Source organism: Halichondria panicea, chromosome 8 (genome assembly GCF_963675165.1).
Source record: "Halichondria panicea chromosome 8, odHalPani1.1, whole genome shotgun sequence".
NCBI classification, from domain to species: Eukaryota; Metazoa; Porifera; class Demospongiae; order Suberitida; family Halichondriidae; genus Halichondria; species Halichondria panicea.
The window spans coordinates 1,709,761-1,725,822 of NC_087384.1; the positions used below are offsets into that span (position 1 = coordinate 1,709,761).

The window sequence follows — 16,062 nt, forward strand, 5'->3', positions numbered from 1 at the left end:
TGTATGTCATCATTATAGTGCTTCATATCAATTATTGTTTCAATAATGTAAGGTACTTTACTTTTGAGGAACTAAAATACAGTTTCCGTGGATTGGCTTCGAACCTTAAAAATTGTGCTCCTCGAAAATAAAGCACTATAAAGGACTGTATATATACAGTAGAACCTCGCTAATCCGAATAAGCGGGACTAAACCCCCATTCAAATATACATGAACATTTTGGATGTCATTAAGTATCATTAACAAAGAACACTCACATGCACATGCATGCATGTAATATTACTGTGGCCAGAAGGAAAGCTGCTAGCTAATTTTATCTCAAATTTCTAATATACAGCGAGTCTTGTGAGCTCTTTTCGTTTTCTTTGCAGTATAGCCATTGTATTCAGTGAGGTATATTGAGCAGTTTATTAATAAAGTGCGCATGTGCAATAGTCTATTCTACAGCCCTCTTCTTTTCAGTTTAATATTATTTTTTGTCCAGTCTCCGAACTTTAAAAAGGGTCCAGATTAGCTAGGTTCTATACTGTACTTAAAGGTGGCATAAAATTGGGTATTAATTTCTGCTAATTCTGCGAATGAGAGTAAAATCGCAAAAATGTGTACTCGTGAATGATGTTCTTGCGTACTTGGAAAAATTCCTCAAATTTTTCCACTACTGCAGCATATTGTCTTCGCTCCTCAGCAGTAATATTAGTGAACACTAGGACTGACTCCGCTTCTTCTCCTAAAATGTATTGACTTGTTTCGACTGTGACTCTCCTGCAAGGCCTGATGCTTCTCGAAATTGTTCAAACTGTCTTTTCCAGCATGGCCAGGCATCAGGTGTCTGATTTTTTTTCAAAAAATGGGACGTAGACAAAATTTAGACGTAGACATAAACACAGCACACAACTGAAAAATGACATAGGTTATAGGACATAGGTTATAGGCTAGTGGTGATTTTTGGTACACATGCAGTTCATGTACACTATTGATAAACTCTAAGAAGAGGCCATAATTATACCTGTCCTCACACTTTGTAAAAACAGCTGAACTTTCCCCACAGTCCCCGTGATACTCTTGGAGTGTGCTAGCAAGGAAATGAAATATAGGAGTTTGGCTCATTGGGTTCCACTGTCTTGTCACTTTTGTACGCTCATGCTTTTTCCCTTCAAATCAGCTTGTGTATATCTACGTTGTGAATCGAATTTGTATTGTACAGTGGCCCAGAGAGTACGATTAACCTTTACTAGCGGACAGTATACGATGACCTTCGATAGTAGAGAGTTGACCTTAGCTAGTGGACAGTGCGATTAACCTTCGCTAGTGGAGAGTTCATTTTTCAGTCTAGTGAAAGCTTACCTTAGCTAGAGACATTTAGGGGAGTGCTGATTTTTTTGACTTTTGCTACATTTTTATAGAGCCAGGCACTTTTAATACACTCACTACGCTCGGGGTACTACAGCAGTGCCTTTGCATGACATTCTAAATCCCGTAGACACATCCGAAACAGTATATATAACTATTTTAATTTCTAGTCTATAATTATAATTATATATAGACCTTAATCTTAAACATTTTTATAGCTGCATGTAACTTTGTGTGTTTCTACTTTGTCCACCATGGAGTCTCTATATATATAGCTTGTTTTATTGTTTCACTGTGTTCCAGATGCACCTTCAATACAATTCCTTACAATTGGTGATCATGCTGTTTGCTCTGCCATTCATATAATCTGCTATCCACTGCTCTTGTTTCTTGTCAGAAGGATACAAACTTTGATATTTCGATATAGATCTACTTCACTCACTTTATTACAGGAATATTCCAAACTTGACCTTATTACTCAAAGATGGCTTCCCGTGCATGCTCATGAAGCTTAGACTCGCAAGCCGTCACTGTTGCAGGTGAACAGTGACGGCTTGCGAGTCTACATGAAGCTTATGCATGAAAGCTCTGATTCTCCTGGCTCTTGTCCAGTTATTCCATGGTGAATACCTATATAGCCACTCAGTGTTCGGACAAGTTTCTGAAGAACGGCGGCGAATGTCATCTGGTATTGAATGGAATGGAGTTTTTAGGGATCAAACTGTACTGACAATTTAATATGCTATTATTCCATGACTGAGATCATGCCTTCACACTGTATACTGTATATGTAGATCTATAAGCTTAATACTCGTTACTAAATGTTAGTTTTGACTTTACCATACTCTTAAACTCGCTATAGCTAGCTACTCGCAGCCACTGAGTAGCCTACTGGCTGCGACTCGACTCAGTCTCTTGCATGTATTTACGTTGTAGGTGAATATGTAGATAGATAATGATTATATATAATTATAATTATATCTGTTTATATCATGCCATTGTCCTCGTGAGCCCTAGGATTAGGTCTGGAGACTCTTGCAGCATTTCCGTGTGCTCTGCAGAATGTGGCCATGCAGAGCCAATGAAATGCATATCCTATGTCTTGTGATTTTTAACCCAAATAAATGCGAGTATTGCCTCTTGAATACGAAATGAGAGTATTGCTACATCTACTCCTTCTTTACAACCTCCAATATCACAAGTTTTAATTAATTATTGACATTCCAAGAGCATGTAGGTACATGGACTGCTGCAAGAGTCTCCAGGCCTTTTCTTCTCTTGCCCCTCGGCCGCTCTCCCCTCTGAGAAAAGGTCTGGCCCCCATGCATGCAGGCTAATATTTTCTATATTAAAATCACACCCACGTATACTGCATGGTGAAACGCCCCTATTCGTATGTTAATTTTTTTGATAGAATAGTTATAGACACAATTACGCTGTGATAATTATATTCATTCTACTGGTTTACTTAAGTCTAGCGTTCCAATGTTTCTGATTAGAGAACTCCAATCCCCCGTCCCAGTGTCGTATTCTCCACACCTTTTGTAGGGCTCAAAATTTGCGAGCCCTGTAAGGTACAGATTATGTGTGGGGTTAGCCGGGTCAATGATGCGAGGTGCCCTCGGGGGAACTAGGGTAGGGTACTGCTTCATAGCGTAGCACTGCTCCCAGTATATGCTGCATGTGTGTATGTGTGTGTGTGCGTGCGTGCGTGGGGGGGGGATTAATTTTGTGACAGTTGGTATACTATTTATAATATAACAGTGTATGATGTCATGTATGATGTCATAGGAACTATGTAACAGCAGTTGATCTTATGTAAAGTTCAGTTGTGCAATGATTATCAATTTGATTAAGTGAGTCTATCCTGCTACAATAACTAGCCAAGGCACACGTCTACAAATTTTACTGTAGAAAAGAGCTTGGTTCACTTATAAGATTAAGGCACAGGTTGTACTTCACTTGATTATCCGGACACCTTTAATTTCCAGAGGCAGGCCAGATATCTGAATAATTATATACCGGATAATCGAATGGATAAACTACGCCTTTATCTACCCACTTAACAAACAGCAGTGCAAATTTAGTGTATGTGGTCGTCTGCACATGCGCAGAAAATATGTCTCCATGCATGGTGCATGCAGCATGGTAACAGATATAATGCGCATGCACATTTAATGGACTCGCTCATTTTCTGATTATTAGTTGAACATGATTATATCGTGGTGAACTGAATATGACAAGTCGAGTAGCCGAGGTTCCACTTTATATACTGTTATAGCAACAGCTTGTCGCCTTTATGTTAAATGAATAACCGGCTATAACTCACTTGACTTTGTCACAGTTGTATACAATACTCTTCACCTCTTCTGTGGCACTGCAAGTAATTTCATTACAGTACGTTGGTGCAAATCAGTGATTGCTACCGTATGTATATACATTGTATAAACAATTTGTTCATTTATTAATACTTTTTAGTAATCAGCTATAATTATAGCACTTAAAGTTGCAGAAATATAATTTATAGGCAATGTATATAATTATGTTGTATATATATATATTATACAGTAGTATGTTTTCGATTTATGTAATTATTAGCTAGGCCTATATATATACTATGCTCTCATAGTTACTTCCTTACCTGCCCACTAACTGTACATGCATGCATGTACTTAGCTATATATACCTCCCTTATTCACCCACTCATTGATGTACATTGTGCCCATTGTACCCTTGGTTACCTCTCTACCCGCCCACTCACTGTTGTGCTAGTGTCTCTGGACTGAGTGTGGAGAACACGCCCAGTGTCTTGTGAGCATTCTCGTAGGCGTGGATGACCAGGAGGGAGAGCAGATAGGAGGAGGGCCTCCCTCGTCCCCCCGTACACTGCCTCCACTTGAGCGCACGCCATGCCTTTGCTCGACGAATGAACTCACGACAAAAATTACCTCTCTAAATGGGATAAACAACAAAACTCACACTGCATTAATTTTATTATAATCATAGTGATGATACTTTTTTTATGTATTAATGAAATTATCTGTAATGGCAGAACTGCTTTCTCATAATCATGCTTGTAAGCAAGACTAAAACGTCTCCTATACTTTCACATAATTATAAGACACCTATAGTATAGTAAACGGTCTCTTTCTCACCCGAGTAGCTTGATTTTTTAGAAACTGGATCTGCCATTTTGCAGCACACTGAGTAAACCTATACAAAGACAGACCAAAGCGTAATAATAAATTACCTGCCAATTAGTACCAACTCACAATTTTCTGTGTGCTGGTCTCAAAGTCTCTAGGAAGGTGTAGAAGTCAGCTGGCTTTCTCCAATTTGGACTGACCATAATCTCAATCTCAATCCCCTCAAATGTGAATTGCAACCCCTTGTCTGTGAGGGCATGGAATTCGAACCCCTCAGCTAGGTCTTTCTCCGAGTGCATTAACTGATTGATCTGGTTTAGCCAGAGTCCATAGCCATTCCTTATCACCTCCTTAATTGTGATGTCTGTGAGAGGGTTAGTGTTGAAATGTAGCTATATGCAGAGTTAAATTGTCGACAAAACTCTTTTAACTGCTTGAAAAAACAGGTGGTTATGGTAATAAGCCTCTGCATGGTATATATATACCTGGTGAGTATATGATGATGTCAGCATCGTATTGTTCTGGTAACTCTGTCCTTGTGCCTAGCGACCCTCCTAGTACTATCTCCGGTACTCGTAGGCCGCACCTTACAGGCAACTTTTGCTGAAAATGGTCACTAACATAAAATTTATTTCAGTATACCTGTATATATAGTGCAAAATGTTCGAGGCACTATATTTTTTTGTAGAAAGGCCTCTAAAAGCATTTCGTTGCATAACGTTCGTGGGTTGATTGGTTACTGGAAGCCACGCCTTTAATATTTACACATTATAGATTTCGTGCACGACAACCTCGAAAATTTTGCGCTATACGTTATATATTATATCGTGTACGATAACTATAATTATCTATTAGAGGTAAGAAGTCAGTTTGTGCTATAGAATAATCTCAAAAGTTTCTGTGCATTATTGCTGAGTTAATGTCTTTAAAATTAGTTGCTTTGTGTTCAAATTCTTAATCGGCTAAAGCGCTTGACATGCATCTGTGTGGTGAAACTTGTATATTATACTTATACGTAACTGCTTGGGTTACATTTGTTCACTAACAGTTATTTCTTATATACGTACCTTAAGCAGATCCATCATAGCTTCCATTATTTCTAGGGCCTCTTCTATTGTCATGTCAACCACTGGTGAGCACCTCTCTGCCATTTTGTATACAATGCTAACTGATCTGCGTAGCTATATTAACTCTTGATTTGATAATCGCTTCGACCAGTTATTAACCTCAACTTCTTTAAAGCTGTCAATGTCGTAGTAAAACACACTGTATCTAGTTAATAATGCACACCAGCAACACTGTTGTCTATACTCACACTTGTACATGCAGCCGTCAAGTTTGCACTGCATGCTTATAATAACTGTCTATTGAGCTGCAATAAACATTCGTATTCATTGCCAAACTCGCACATTCCTCAAACTTTCATTGTTTAACTAGACGTCTGTGTTGTACTTTTAAGATGTAGAATGTCTTCTTGTTACAAAATTGGTCAGCTGCCCAAATATTATTATTTGTGAGCTTGCCAGGGAATGTTGTCACTCACGCCCTCTTTATAGCTACCGGCCAATCCATCATAATTATAACACAATAATAATTATTGCCATACGTTTTGGAGCATTCATCGTATTCAGTTAGTGTCATTATAACAGCAGCGAGGTATAATTATGGTACGTAGTCTTAGACTATAAGTGTGTGTTGTGTGTGTGAGTAGAGTGTTACAGTTGCTCAGTGAGTGCATGTAAGAGTTTCTAGTCGCGATTACAATAATTATGTGGATTTGCAAAATAATGCTTCTTTCTCGAGTTGTATAATTATGTGGGCTTACTTGGAATGCCATTGTAGCCTTTCAGAACAGTTGCGTAGCAAAATTTGTCCATGGAGTGTTGCTACTCTACTTAGTAGCACCAAAACGCTATAGCTATTGGTAGCTGCAAGAGTGAGAAAAAAGCTGCAAAAAGCTGCACTGAGCTGTTTCATGCTGTAGCCATTACTTTAAACTTTTGGCATATTTTTAGCAACAATCGTAGTCGATCATTTACCACTTTTTGAATTGTAAAATCGATATATCTATATAGCTTCATATTTTATGCCTCCCCATCGAGGCATCAGCATCCACGGTGCTTTCATAATTATATTTAGGTCCCGTGTAATGGACCGCACGATTTTTAATTTATGTGAGGTATAAAGTGGACTCGTCCTTCTTGTCAAGTAGAGTATAGTTTCACGCCTCTTTCACTCGCTCTTTGTCGTCACGACTAGTGTGTGTATTGGTTGTTTTGTTGTTGTATCATAATTATAGCGGGATATGCATGAGTGTGTTATTTTAAGTTTCATTCCATAGTGTAGGATCTGCGCGTGCTCAACCAGTGAATAGCTACAGCTCATCAACGGTTTCTGCACTGCAAAAACACTTTTGTTAATTTAACAAACAAAAGTTTGTCCCGGTGATGAATCTCACAATGACAGAATAATATTTGTTAAAATGACAAAGGTAAAACAACCTACAATGTTTTGTCATTCAAGCAAAGAAATGATGTCAAAACAACAAAGTATTATGTCATCTGAATTTCACCAATTTATTGTACTTCTATGTCAAAATAGCAAAGTGAATGCTGAATTAACACTGCATGCTATAAAGTGAATTTCTTTGTTAAATTAACACTATACCTTTGTCATTTAATTAGTTGTTTTCTCGCGCACGTACGCACATGCAGAAGGTCAAACGGTATTAGAACAATGAGTTTATGATAGAATAAGATCACTGGATCACATGACATGCAGCACAATACATTTCTTCTGTCAGTAAATTGTTTTTAGTGTTCATCATTTAGCGTTTCTTGAAATTCCAGTACAGTGAACTGCAGGCGTTTCGTTTGGTTTCATGAACGCTACATCCCTCAGATCATTTTCGTCACAATAAGCCCCTACAGAACAAAAGATTGAAGTCACTATAGTTACCAACACATATGTAGTGCAAAATGTAAATAGTATAAGCTATCACCCCCATGGACGAAGTTGACCAGTGTAACTGACACGTGAGGACACATATACACACAAACTCGTAAATCAGTATGCTATAGCTATCACCCCATGGACGAAGTTGACCAGTCGAAACCAGTGTAACTGACACGTGAGGACACATACACACAAAATCGTAAATCAGTATGCTAGCTATCACCCCATGGACGAAGTTGACCAGTCGAAACCAGTGTAACTGACGCATGAGGACACATACACACAAACTCGTAAATTACAATGCTAGCTATCACCCCATGGACGAAGTTGACCAGTCGAAACCAGTGTAACTGACGCATGAGGACACATACACACAAACTCGTAAATTACAATGCTAGCTATCACCCCATGGACGAAGTTGACCAGTCGAAACCAGTGTAACTGACGCATGAGGACACATACACACAAACTCATAAATTACAATGCTAGCTATCACCCCATGGACGAAGTTGACCAGTCGAAACCAGTGTAACTGACGCATGAGGACACATACACACAAACTGGTAAATTACAATGCTAGCTATCACCCCATGGACGAAGTTGACCAGTCGAAACCAGTGTAACTGACACGTGAGGACACATACACACAAACTCGTAAATCAGTATGCTAGCTATCACCCCATGGACGAAGTTGACCAGTCGAAACCAGTGTAACTGACACATGAGGACACATACACACAAACTCGTAAATCAGTATACTAGCTATCACCCCATGGACGAAGTTGACCAGTCGAAACCAGTGTAACTGACACATGAAGACACAAACTCGTAAATCAGTATGCTACAGATGAAGGTCGAAACCAGGGACAGTTGCCCTCTAGCTAGCTATATAGTTTTATGGAATCTGACATAACTTGCAAGTCGTTTCTTTGAAGTCGATGAAGGTGGTTAAGTAAACTCCTAGCTGGTACACATTGTGGGGCCGAGGTACGGTAAAATCTGCAGCTGGAAGAAACACGTAAACACATTTATTTAGCAATGAGCAACATAACTTAAATCCTTTTTCTTTGAAGCTGGTACATGGTGGAGTTATACGCCGATACGGTATAGCAGTGATTTGTAAACTGTGAATTCAGAGAGTTTTGGGATCATGTATGTACATGCCATGCGCCATGCGCCAACAGCATGCAATGGAACTTAACTTTTTTCTTTGAGATGGTGGTACTATCTACTCTTTAAGAAAATCTGAAAGAGAGTATTGGGCAATAAGTTGAGTTTAGCAATGAGCACTAGACTGGAAACCACGCCCCTTTCTTTAGGGAAAGAGACTGGCCAGGTGACTATCAAAGACTCGTCCCAACGGAATGCTTGGAATGTAGTGTGTGCATGAATGCGTGGGAGATATCTAAACCACAATAAGCAATTCTAAAGTTGCTATAACCTGGCTGGCTACAAGGCCACTGCAAAAATAACAGACAGAAGTCAGTAGCAGAGATCAGATATATTTGTCTCTCTGCCAACTGGTTTATGGAAAGTCCCTTTGCTTTGCCCTATTGCCAGCAACATTTGAGTTTCTATTACAGCGGTATCATTGCCACAGACAGGACAAGAACTAGGTACATCCAGGTGACAGCTAGCTCCAGACTTGGACATAGTTTTGCAGCAGTTGACTTGTGATTGAAATTAAGTTTGGTAGGTGGCTGAGCTAGCTAGCTTGCAAGTAGATCTAGCTCGATCTAGCCAAAGTATACTAAACCGCAACACTGGTGACCACACCCTTTTCCCTGAACCACTTCCGCAAAATTCAGTACGCAATGAAGACAAGTCGTTGATAGTCACCTGGCCAGTCTCTTTCCCTAAAGAAAGGGGCGCGGTTTCCAGTCTACTGACTAACTTGCAATTGTCTTTTCTTTCAAGCTGCAGATGCAGGTGACTCTTGACTCCTAGATCCTAGCTGGTGTACATGGAACATGGTAGCCCACTGCCAGGGCCAGGGGTACAGGCATGCAGTCAGTGATGGTATAAAGCTGCATGAGCAGCTGCAGTCTGGTGCAGCTGCAAGCACCATGTGCTAAGTATGTTTGAGGCCTTGCCCTGTTATTCCTGAACGCCCCCTCATGCCACACCTATAGTTCCAGCTTATAATTATAGTCTCGAGGCCAAACTCTCCTTATCAGAATCTGGCCTCGAGACTAGCTAGAGTTAGAGGCTAGAGAGAAGGTAGCCTCGATCCCAGGCCGCTCTTCGGCCTTGTGAAGGAGGCTAGAGAGAAGGCTGCCTGCACTGCACTGCACTGAGTGAAGGACTCTGGAGGCTCCTGACTTCTTCACTGCCACTGTAACTTACCATGCCCAGTCACAAGTCTCCAATTGCTACATACACAATTGAACATGAGCATGCAAAGATATAAGCATCAGGGCAACTGAGATGTTTCAGTGTAGACAATTTATTATGAGCTAGGGTAATCGAGTATAGGTTGAGTAGGTTGAAATCAGTGATGCAAACTTGCACGTATCTTTTAGTAGAGTTCTAGCTGTAACTTTATAATTTGTTATTGTCACACATTAATGTTAATTTGACAATGAACGGTAACTTCCACTAAATGTGAGATCAACAACACTTCGACAAAATGACAACACATGTGTTCAAATAACAATCTACCATTATAATAACAAATATTAATAGTTAGATAAACTATATTAATAGTTAAATAAACTATGATTTGTCGTTATAACAATAATTGCAGGAAATTGACAAACGTTTTGTCAAGATAACATTTTGTGCCGGTAGCCAATAACAAAAGTGTTTTTGCAGTGTGGGCAAATGTCAACTCATGCACTATTTCACAAATCAACTGGGTGACAGGGAAATCCAACAAAAAGATGTATCATATTTGGCTGCCTGCTTTGATAATGTAGAACTCTATGTCGATGCGTTGGAATTAACCCCTGGCGAGCAAACTGACGTTCGGTTGAAGAAAATTGACAGTATAACCACCTATATAGCTATGATCAAGTGTTTGAAATCTGGAAAAGAAAGAAGCCTTCACAAGCGACATTCAGGGCCCTTCTGGAGATGTTAGACAGATGAAGAAAGAGGCGATTGCTGCACAAGTTATGTCTGCCCTCGATCCTCGAAGGTGAGCTCGAGATAATAATATTATTGTGTACATCATGTGTGGTATTTGAATGTTACATTGCAAACTTTGTGCTCTATGCCCATAGTCTACCACTCACACTCAGTGTGTCTATAGCCTAACAGATGTATGCCCTGCACCCACCTGTCATTGATAGGTTGCGGTTGTACTACCCAATAACTCACTCTTTATTGCCTCCATGCATATATAGGAGCTGTGAGGAGGTGCACATAATACAGCACTCTGGTCCATGGACTGTAGAGATGCCAGAACAGAACCCTTAGATCAGCTTTATCACTATGTGTGGTTGTGTATGTTGTGTTTTGTGTAAATTGTTGAAATGTTTCGATATCCCATAATTATTAATAGCTATAAATATACCAGAATGATTGCATGTACATGCAGGGGGGGGTATTATTCTTGTGCGCTATATATTACTTACTGCACTGCTATGTAAATTAAATGAGAACAGTAGACTCGGTCACCCTTACAGCGCCGGAATAGCGATGTGGCAGCTAGATAATAGCCGCGGCTTAAAAACGATGACGGATCTTATATATATACCTCGAATGTAATGAACTTTTGCAGGTTTGTCCTAAATTGAGGCAATGAATCATTCATGCATGCTCGATGCACTATCTATATAAGGTTTTCGAGGATTGACCTTGAATCTCGAAAATAGGTTGAAAGACCTCGATCTCTGCTGTGGCCAATTGAACCTCTAAAATCCGCGACTAGCTAGTTTGGGCAGTCCGTGAATGTGCCTCAAAATAACCCACTAGCTAGGTTACTTAGATACGATGTTATAAACGGGTATTAATTTGAGTCATTAGGCCACTGTTAGTTGCATACTTGTTTCAGATGAGAATACTAGCTCAACCCAGATGAGGGAGGGAGGTCTTCATTACTCATTATCCCATTATTTGATGACGTCATATCCTGTTTTTTTAACTGACGAAAATATACAAAAGGACGGAGTCTAAACATAAAAATAGTTTAATTTTTTTTACGCACTGGCTTTTTGGTGCACAATGCAACTTGCACATGGGAAAAAAAATGACTTTGACCTCAAATAATGGCTGACATCAGCAATTAAATAAGCAGGTGAGCAAAACTGAGGAGGGAGGTAATTGATCTGAAACAAGTATATGCAACTAACAGTGGCCTTAAAATTAACGCTCATCTCTATCTGACTCCCAAATTAACTTTCCATTCAACATTCATATATAAGACAAATTAAAAATAATAGCCACAGTTTAAAAACGACCCTACCATGAGTCTAATATTTTTGCACGCAGTTCTGTCCCGATCGAAGATATTGTCATTAGGCCACTCCAAGTGACACTCTGGTTTCTGGTCCTGAAGTTTTTCTAATTGCATGCGGGCGGGCGGCTTTTCTCATTATGTCATTATCAATTTCACCTTATGAATTTCATTATTTTGCAAATGAATATCATTATCACACTATTTTGTACCACATGGACCATTGTGCGCATGCGTACAGTGCAACAACCAAAGAGAGTAGATTTTTTTTTTTGGTACACATTTTTTACATTTTGTGGCATATCTTCTAAAGTAAAAGTGATATGATCTATTTGAGTGCAGGTACTTAAAGTTCAACTATTGGCGCTTCCATTGGACCACCACCTGTTACATCACATGACATCATCAGTATAAAATGGCTGTCTGAAGATGTGTACTTCTGAAAATATGTTAGGAATAGAAGTAGCTTATTTGTTTGAGTTAAGATCTGAAATTTGTTGTGCATGTACCTGAATATATTGCTCATCTTTTGAGCTTCAACGGAAGTCTGGGCTACTAGTAAGTTCTGAGAAATACTGCATTTTGTTGTTTTTTGGTGGCAAATATGTTAGGAATACAACTTTCGATTTTATATTAGTTAAGGTCTGATTTTTGAGCAGCATGTACTACAATAGTGTACTTTTCATCTGTACTAACTTACAGGAGTTAGGCTAGCCTCTTCTTTGCTAGAGCGGCCCATCTTGTCAAAAACAGTGCTTTTTATGACTTTTGGGGCGATTTGGCTACGTATAAGGCTCAATTGCCACGCCCCTGTGACACAGAATGACCAACACCAACTGTGTATTTGCAGGTAGACATCACATGACCTTTGGATGTAGCAAATAACAACAAGATGATTTGTGATGTCACAAATCAATGAATATCATTGCATACGTCAGCAAAAGTAGCAAAAAGGAGCAAAATTACCATTTTTGACAAGAAGGGCCGCTCTAGCAAAGAAGAGACTTGTTTAGCTCCTGTAAGTTAGTGCAAATGAATTTTACACTATTGTAGTACATCCTTCTCAAAAATCAGACCTTAACTAGCATAAAATCGAAAGTTGTATTCCTAACATATTTGCCACCAAAAAACAACAAAATGCAGTATTTCTCAGAACTTACTAGTAGCCCAGACTTCCGTTGAAGCTCAAAAGATGAGCAATATACTCAGGTACATACACAACAAATTTCAGATCTTAACTCAAACAAATAAGCTACTTCTATTCCTAACATATTTTCGGAGGTACACATCTTCAGACAGCCATTTCATAGTGATGATGTCATATGATGTAACAGGTGGTGGTCCAATGGAAGCGCCAATAGTTGAACTTTCAGTACCTGCACTCAAATAGATCATATCACTTTTACTTCAGAAGATATGCCACAAAATGTGAAAAAAAATAATATAAAAAAAAATCTACTCTCTTTGGTTGTTGCACTGTAGTAGAAATAATGGGATAGAAATCCAATACAGTTGAGCCTCGGTTATCCGAATCCCGGTTATCCGAATCCTCGATTATCCGAATGCTAGAGCATAGTGCAATCTGAGCATGCGCAGTAGGAAATTGCCCACGTGGCTGGCAAAAAGCCAGCTTTTGATTATCCGAATATTTCACTTACCCGAATGGGCCCGGGGACAAAGGTGTTCGGATAACCGAGGCTCAACTGTAATGAGATAGAAATCCAAGAATAAAATCTGATGCGGGCGGTGGACCAAAAACCAGAGTATCACTTGGAGTGGCCTTAATTTTATGCTCCTAAACGTAGACTACTAATTTGTAAATTGTGCTGCAGTTAGATAGCTTTGAGAGCTAGTTTTAGATAGCTAGTGCAACTATTCAGTTGCACACTGTTCTATTAAACTTAGCTAGCTCGCATGCAGCTGCTTGCTTGTTCTAATTATTCCCGTCACACTAGCTTTGCATGCTCTGCTTTGCATGCTGTATAAAAATCTGTTCCAATTTATACCCGGACAATTTCCAAAATAATAATTTTTTGCTGTCCGATAAATTAGAAGATATACGGTACATAGGTGCTAGCCTCGATTCAAGGCTGTTTAATTTAATCGGCCTGGAAACAAGGCTATGTAGGTGGGTGCTAGCCTCCTTCACAAGGCCTAATCCTAACCCTAACCCTAATCGAGGAAGAGCGGCTTGGGATCGAGGCTATGTAGGTGCATGCTCGATCACCATAAAAAGCTCTTGCGCATGCCAAATGGAGGTATATAGCATCACCTGAGATGATACGCCCCCAGACCAAATGGGGTGATTTTCATGACTGAGATCTGTAGCTGTAGAGCTAGAGAGAGACCAGGTACGTACCAGTGAGTGATCGTGACTCGACTGAGGTCGAGGATGCAGTATAATTATAAGTCACTCTGAAAGTTAGATCTAAATCCTGAGATGGTGAGTGACTTGTATTACATGTCAATGTATTCCTGATTCCATTCAGTTGGCCAGTTTTTGTACAGTATTAAACGATATCTTAATATCTTTCCAGTCATTATTAATGGAAGCTTGCGATACGGGTGATGTGGGTGTGGTTCAGTTGGCACTAGAAGGAGGGGCGGATCCAAACCAGGCCAACGAGGTGAGGTTCAATGCATGTGTAGCCTCGAGACCAGGCCGATTAAAATACGGCCTGGTCTCTATTGCATGAGTGGTTACCCAGAATCTGGGTGATTCGTTATACTTTAGTAAACCTTTGTAAAATTTTACCGTAAACTAGTTTGTTTACTAGTTTCTTTCCGTATTAATTTTAACAAATGCTTGTCTCCTGTGAAGCTGTGGCTTATGCTCTCTATTGCGTTGTCGAGAAGACTTGCTAGCTAGCTGTGGCCCTCTATGGTGTTGTCGAGAAGGCTTGCACACTAGTCTGAAGCCAGAAGAAGCTCTCATTTGTACAGAAACCAAGTTCACGACCATCCAACCATCATAGAGATAGATGAGAGCCTCTTCTGCTTTCAGACTAGTGTGCAAGCCTTCTTGACAACGACCACAGCTAGCTAGCTAGGCTATAAAGCTTCATATACATAGTAGATAGTACGTGGGCGTGTATGGACCACGCCTATGATTAATTACACATGCAATAGATACCAGGCCGTATTTTAATCGGCCTGGATTTGAGGCTGATGCATGTGTGGTATCACATGATGCTCTGAATGACATAGGATAGACTCGCGAGCTGTCTGTTACACGGCAAACAGTAGACTGAGCAAACTCGGTGTAAAATCTTGTGTGGGACAGCATATCAGATAAGATTCTAAGTGGCTGTGGCTTTCTTAACGTCATGGCTATAGACAGTATGTACACTAAAAACAGCTACACAAAAAGTCTCCTAGTGCTCTCAGTACGTACTATACTAAGGTAGTCTAGTCGACAACTTGCATGCTAATGCCGGCTATGGTGGTGAGCATCACGTGCATTCATGCATTCAACGTCACTATCAATCTTGTAGTCACTATCAATCTTGTGGTAACCGCATGCGGTCTAGCCACTTGAGTTGTCACAAACATTGTGGCAAATGTTACACGAGTCTCTACACGGGGTTTGACGGAGTTTCCTGTCTCATTTTCGTGTGCTGGCTTGCGAGTCTAAAGACTGGGACCTTTAATTACTATGCATATATATGCTTGATCAAAGCCCGCGGCTACGAAATGTTTCATTTTACTGATTCGAGAGAGGCCCTAGCTATAAGGGCGTACTAGTGTCTAGTATATAAAAGAAGAGCGTGCATTAAGTGCTAAAAATACAAATTTCTATTTTTAGCAATTGTTTCAATCAAATTCACATACTCAACCGCCCACATTTGAATTCTGCTAGCTACGTGTTGAGTTGCACATTCCCTCTCTTCTAAGGCTTAAAATTTGGCAGATTTTGCAAAGAAAAAAGGTGAGCTAAATCTAAGAAGCTTTTTGCGTACTACTAAACACGGCTATTATTCGAAACATAAGCCTGATTGTTTGTGGAAAAGGATCGATACAATAGAAAGCTAGAATTGTGTCTGGTTTGTCTCTGTTAGCTGACTCTGGGATCCTACTCCAGGAGCCTCTCTGCATGAGACTCCAGGCTAGTCCACAGTGCGCGTGCCTCCAGTCTGGTTTTAAAATTAGCTCCTGAGTTGCTGTGCTAGACAGTTTAATAAGTCATACATGATATTCATCACTATCCATGCA

At 39.8% G+C, this 16,062-nt stretch overlaps 3 protein-coding genes and 1 long non-coding RNA gene across 11 annotated transcripts in view; 1 reads left to right on the forward strand and 3 right to left on the reverse strand.

The window, feature by feature from the left end:
* LOC135339652 (serine/threonine-protein phosphatase 6 regulatory ankyrin repeat subunit B-like) overlaps window positions 1-16,062 on the reverse strand; it is a gene marked incomplete in the record, with an annotated part of 1,209,744 nt that overhangs the window by 604,236 nt on the left and 589,446 nt on the right.
* LOC135339646 (serine/threonine-protein phosphatase 6 regulatory ankyrin repeat subunit B-like) overlaps window positions 1-16,062 on the forward strand; it is a 95,413-nt gene that overhangs the window by 45,967 nt on the left and 33,384 nt on the right. The window contains exons 1-2 of one of the 7 annotated variants that reach the window (XM_064535855.1): window positions 14,133-14,293; window positions 14,388-14,477. The exons of the other annotated variants lie outside the window; for them this stretch is intronic. Coding sequence (XP_064391925.1) covers window positions 14,291-14,293; window positions 14,388-14,477 — 93 coding nt within the window. The 5' untranslated portion in view covers window positions 14,133-14,290. Of the gene's footprint in view, window positions 1-14,132; window positions 14,294-14,387; window positions 14,478-16,062 lie in introns of those variants that run through there. 7 annotated transcript variants of the gene reach the window in all.
* Window positions 2,766-5,976, reverse strand: LOC135340560 (2'-5'-oligoadenylate synthase 1-like). 2 transcript variants are annotated; one of them, XM_064536917.1, is made up of 7 exons: window positions 5,564-5,976; window positions 4,982-5,099; window positions 4,623-4,860; window positions 4,506-4,563; window positions 4,112-4,302; window positions 3,680-3,727; window positions 2,766-3,027 (listed from the first exon to the last, which is right to left on the reverse strand). In XM_064536917.1, the coding sequence occupies exons 1-7, from the start codon at window positions 5,645-5,647 to the stop codon at window positions 2,802-2,804; spliced, it is 963 nt and encodes a 320-aa protein (XP_064392987.1). In that variant the 5' UTR covers window positions 5,648-5,976; the 3' UTR covers window positions 2,766-2,801. The 2 variants fall into 2 exon arrangements, with proteins under 2 accessions (XP_064392987.1, XP_064392988.1); XM_064536918.1 differs by lacking the exon at window positions 3,680-3,727 and having other exon boundaries at window positions 5,564-5,975.
* Window positions 7,931-9,491, reverse strand: LOC135340561 (uncharacterized). Its single transcript, XR_010396401.1, has 3 exons — window positions 9,346-9,491; window positions 8,654-8,696; window positions 7,931-8,575 (listed from the first exon to the last, which is right to left on the reverse strand). It is a non-coding gene; the product is annotated as an uncharacterized LOC135340561 (long non-coding RNA).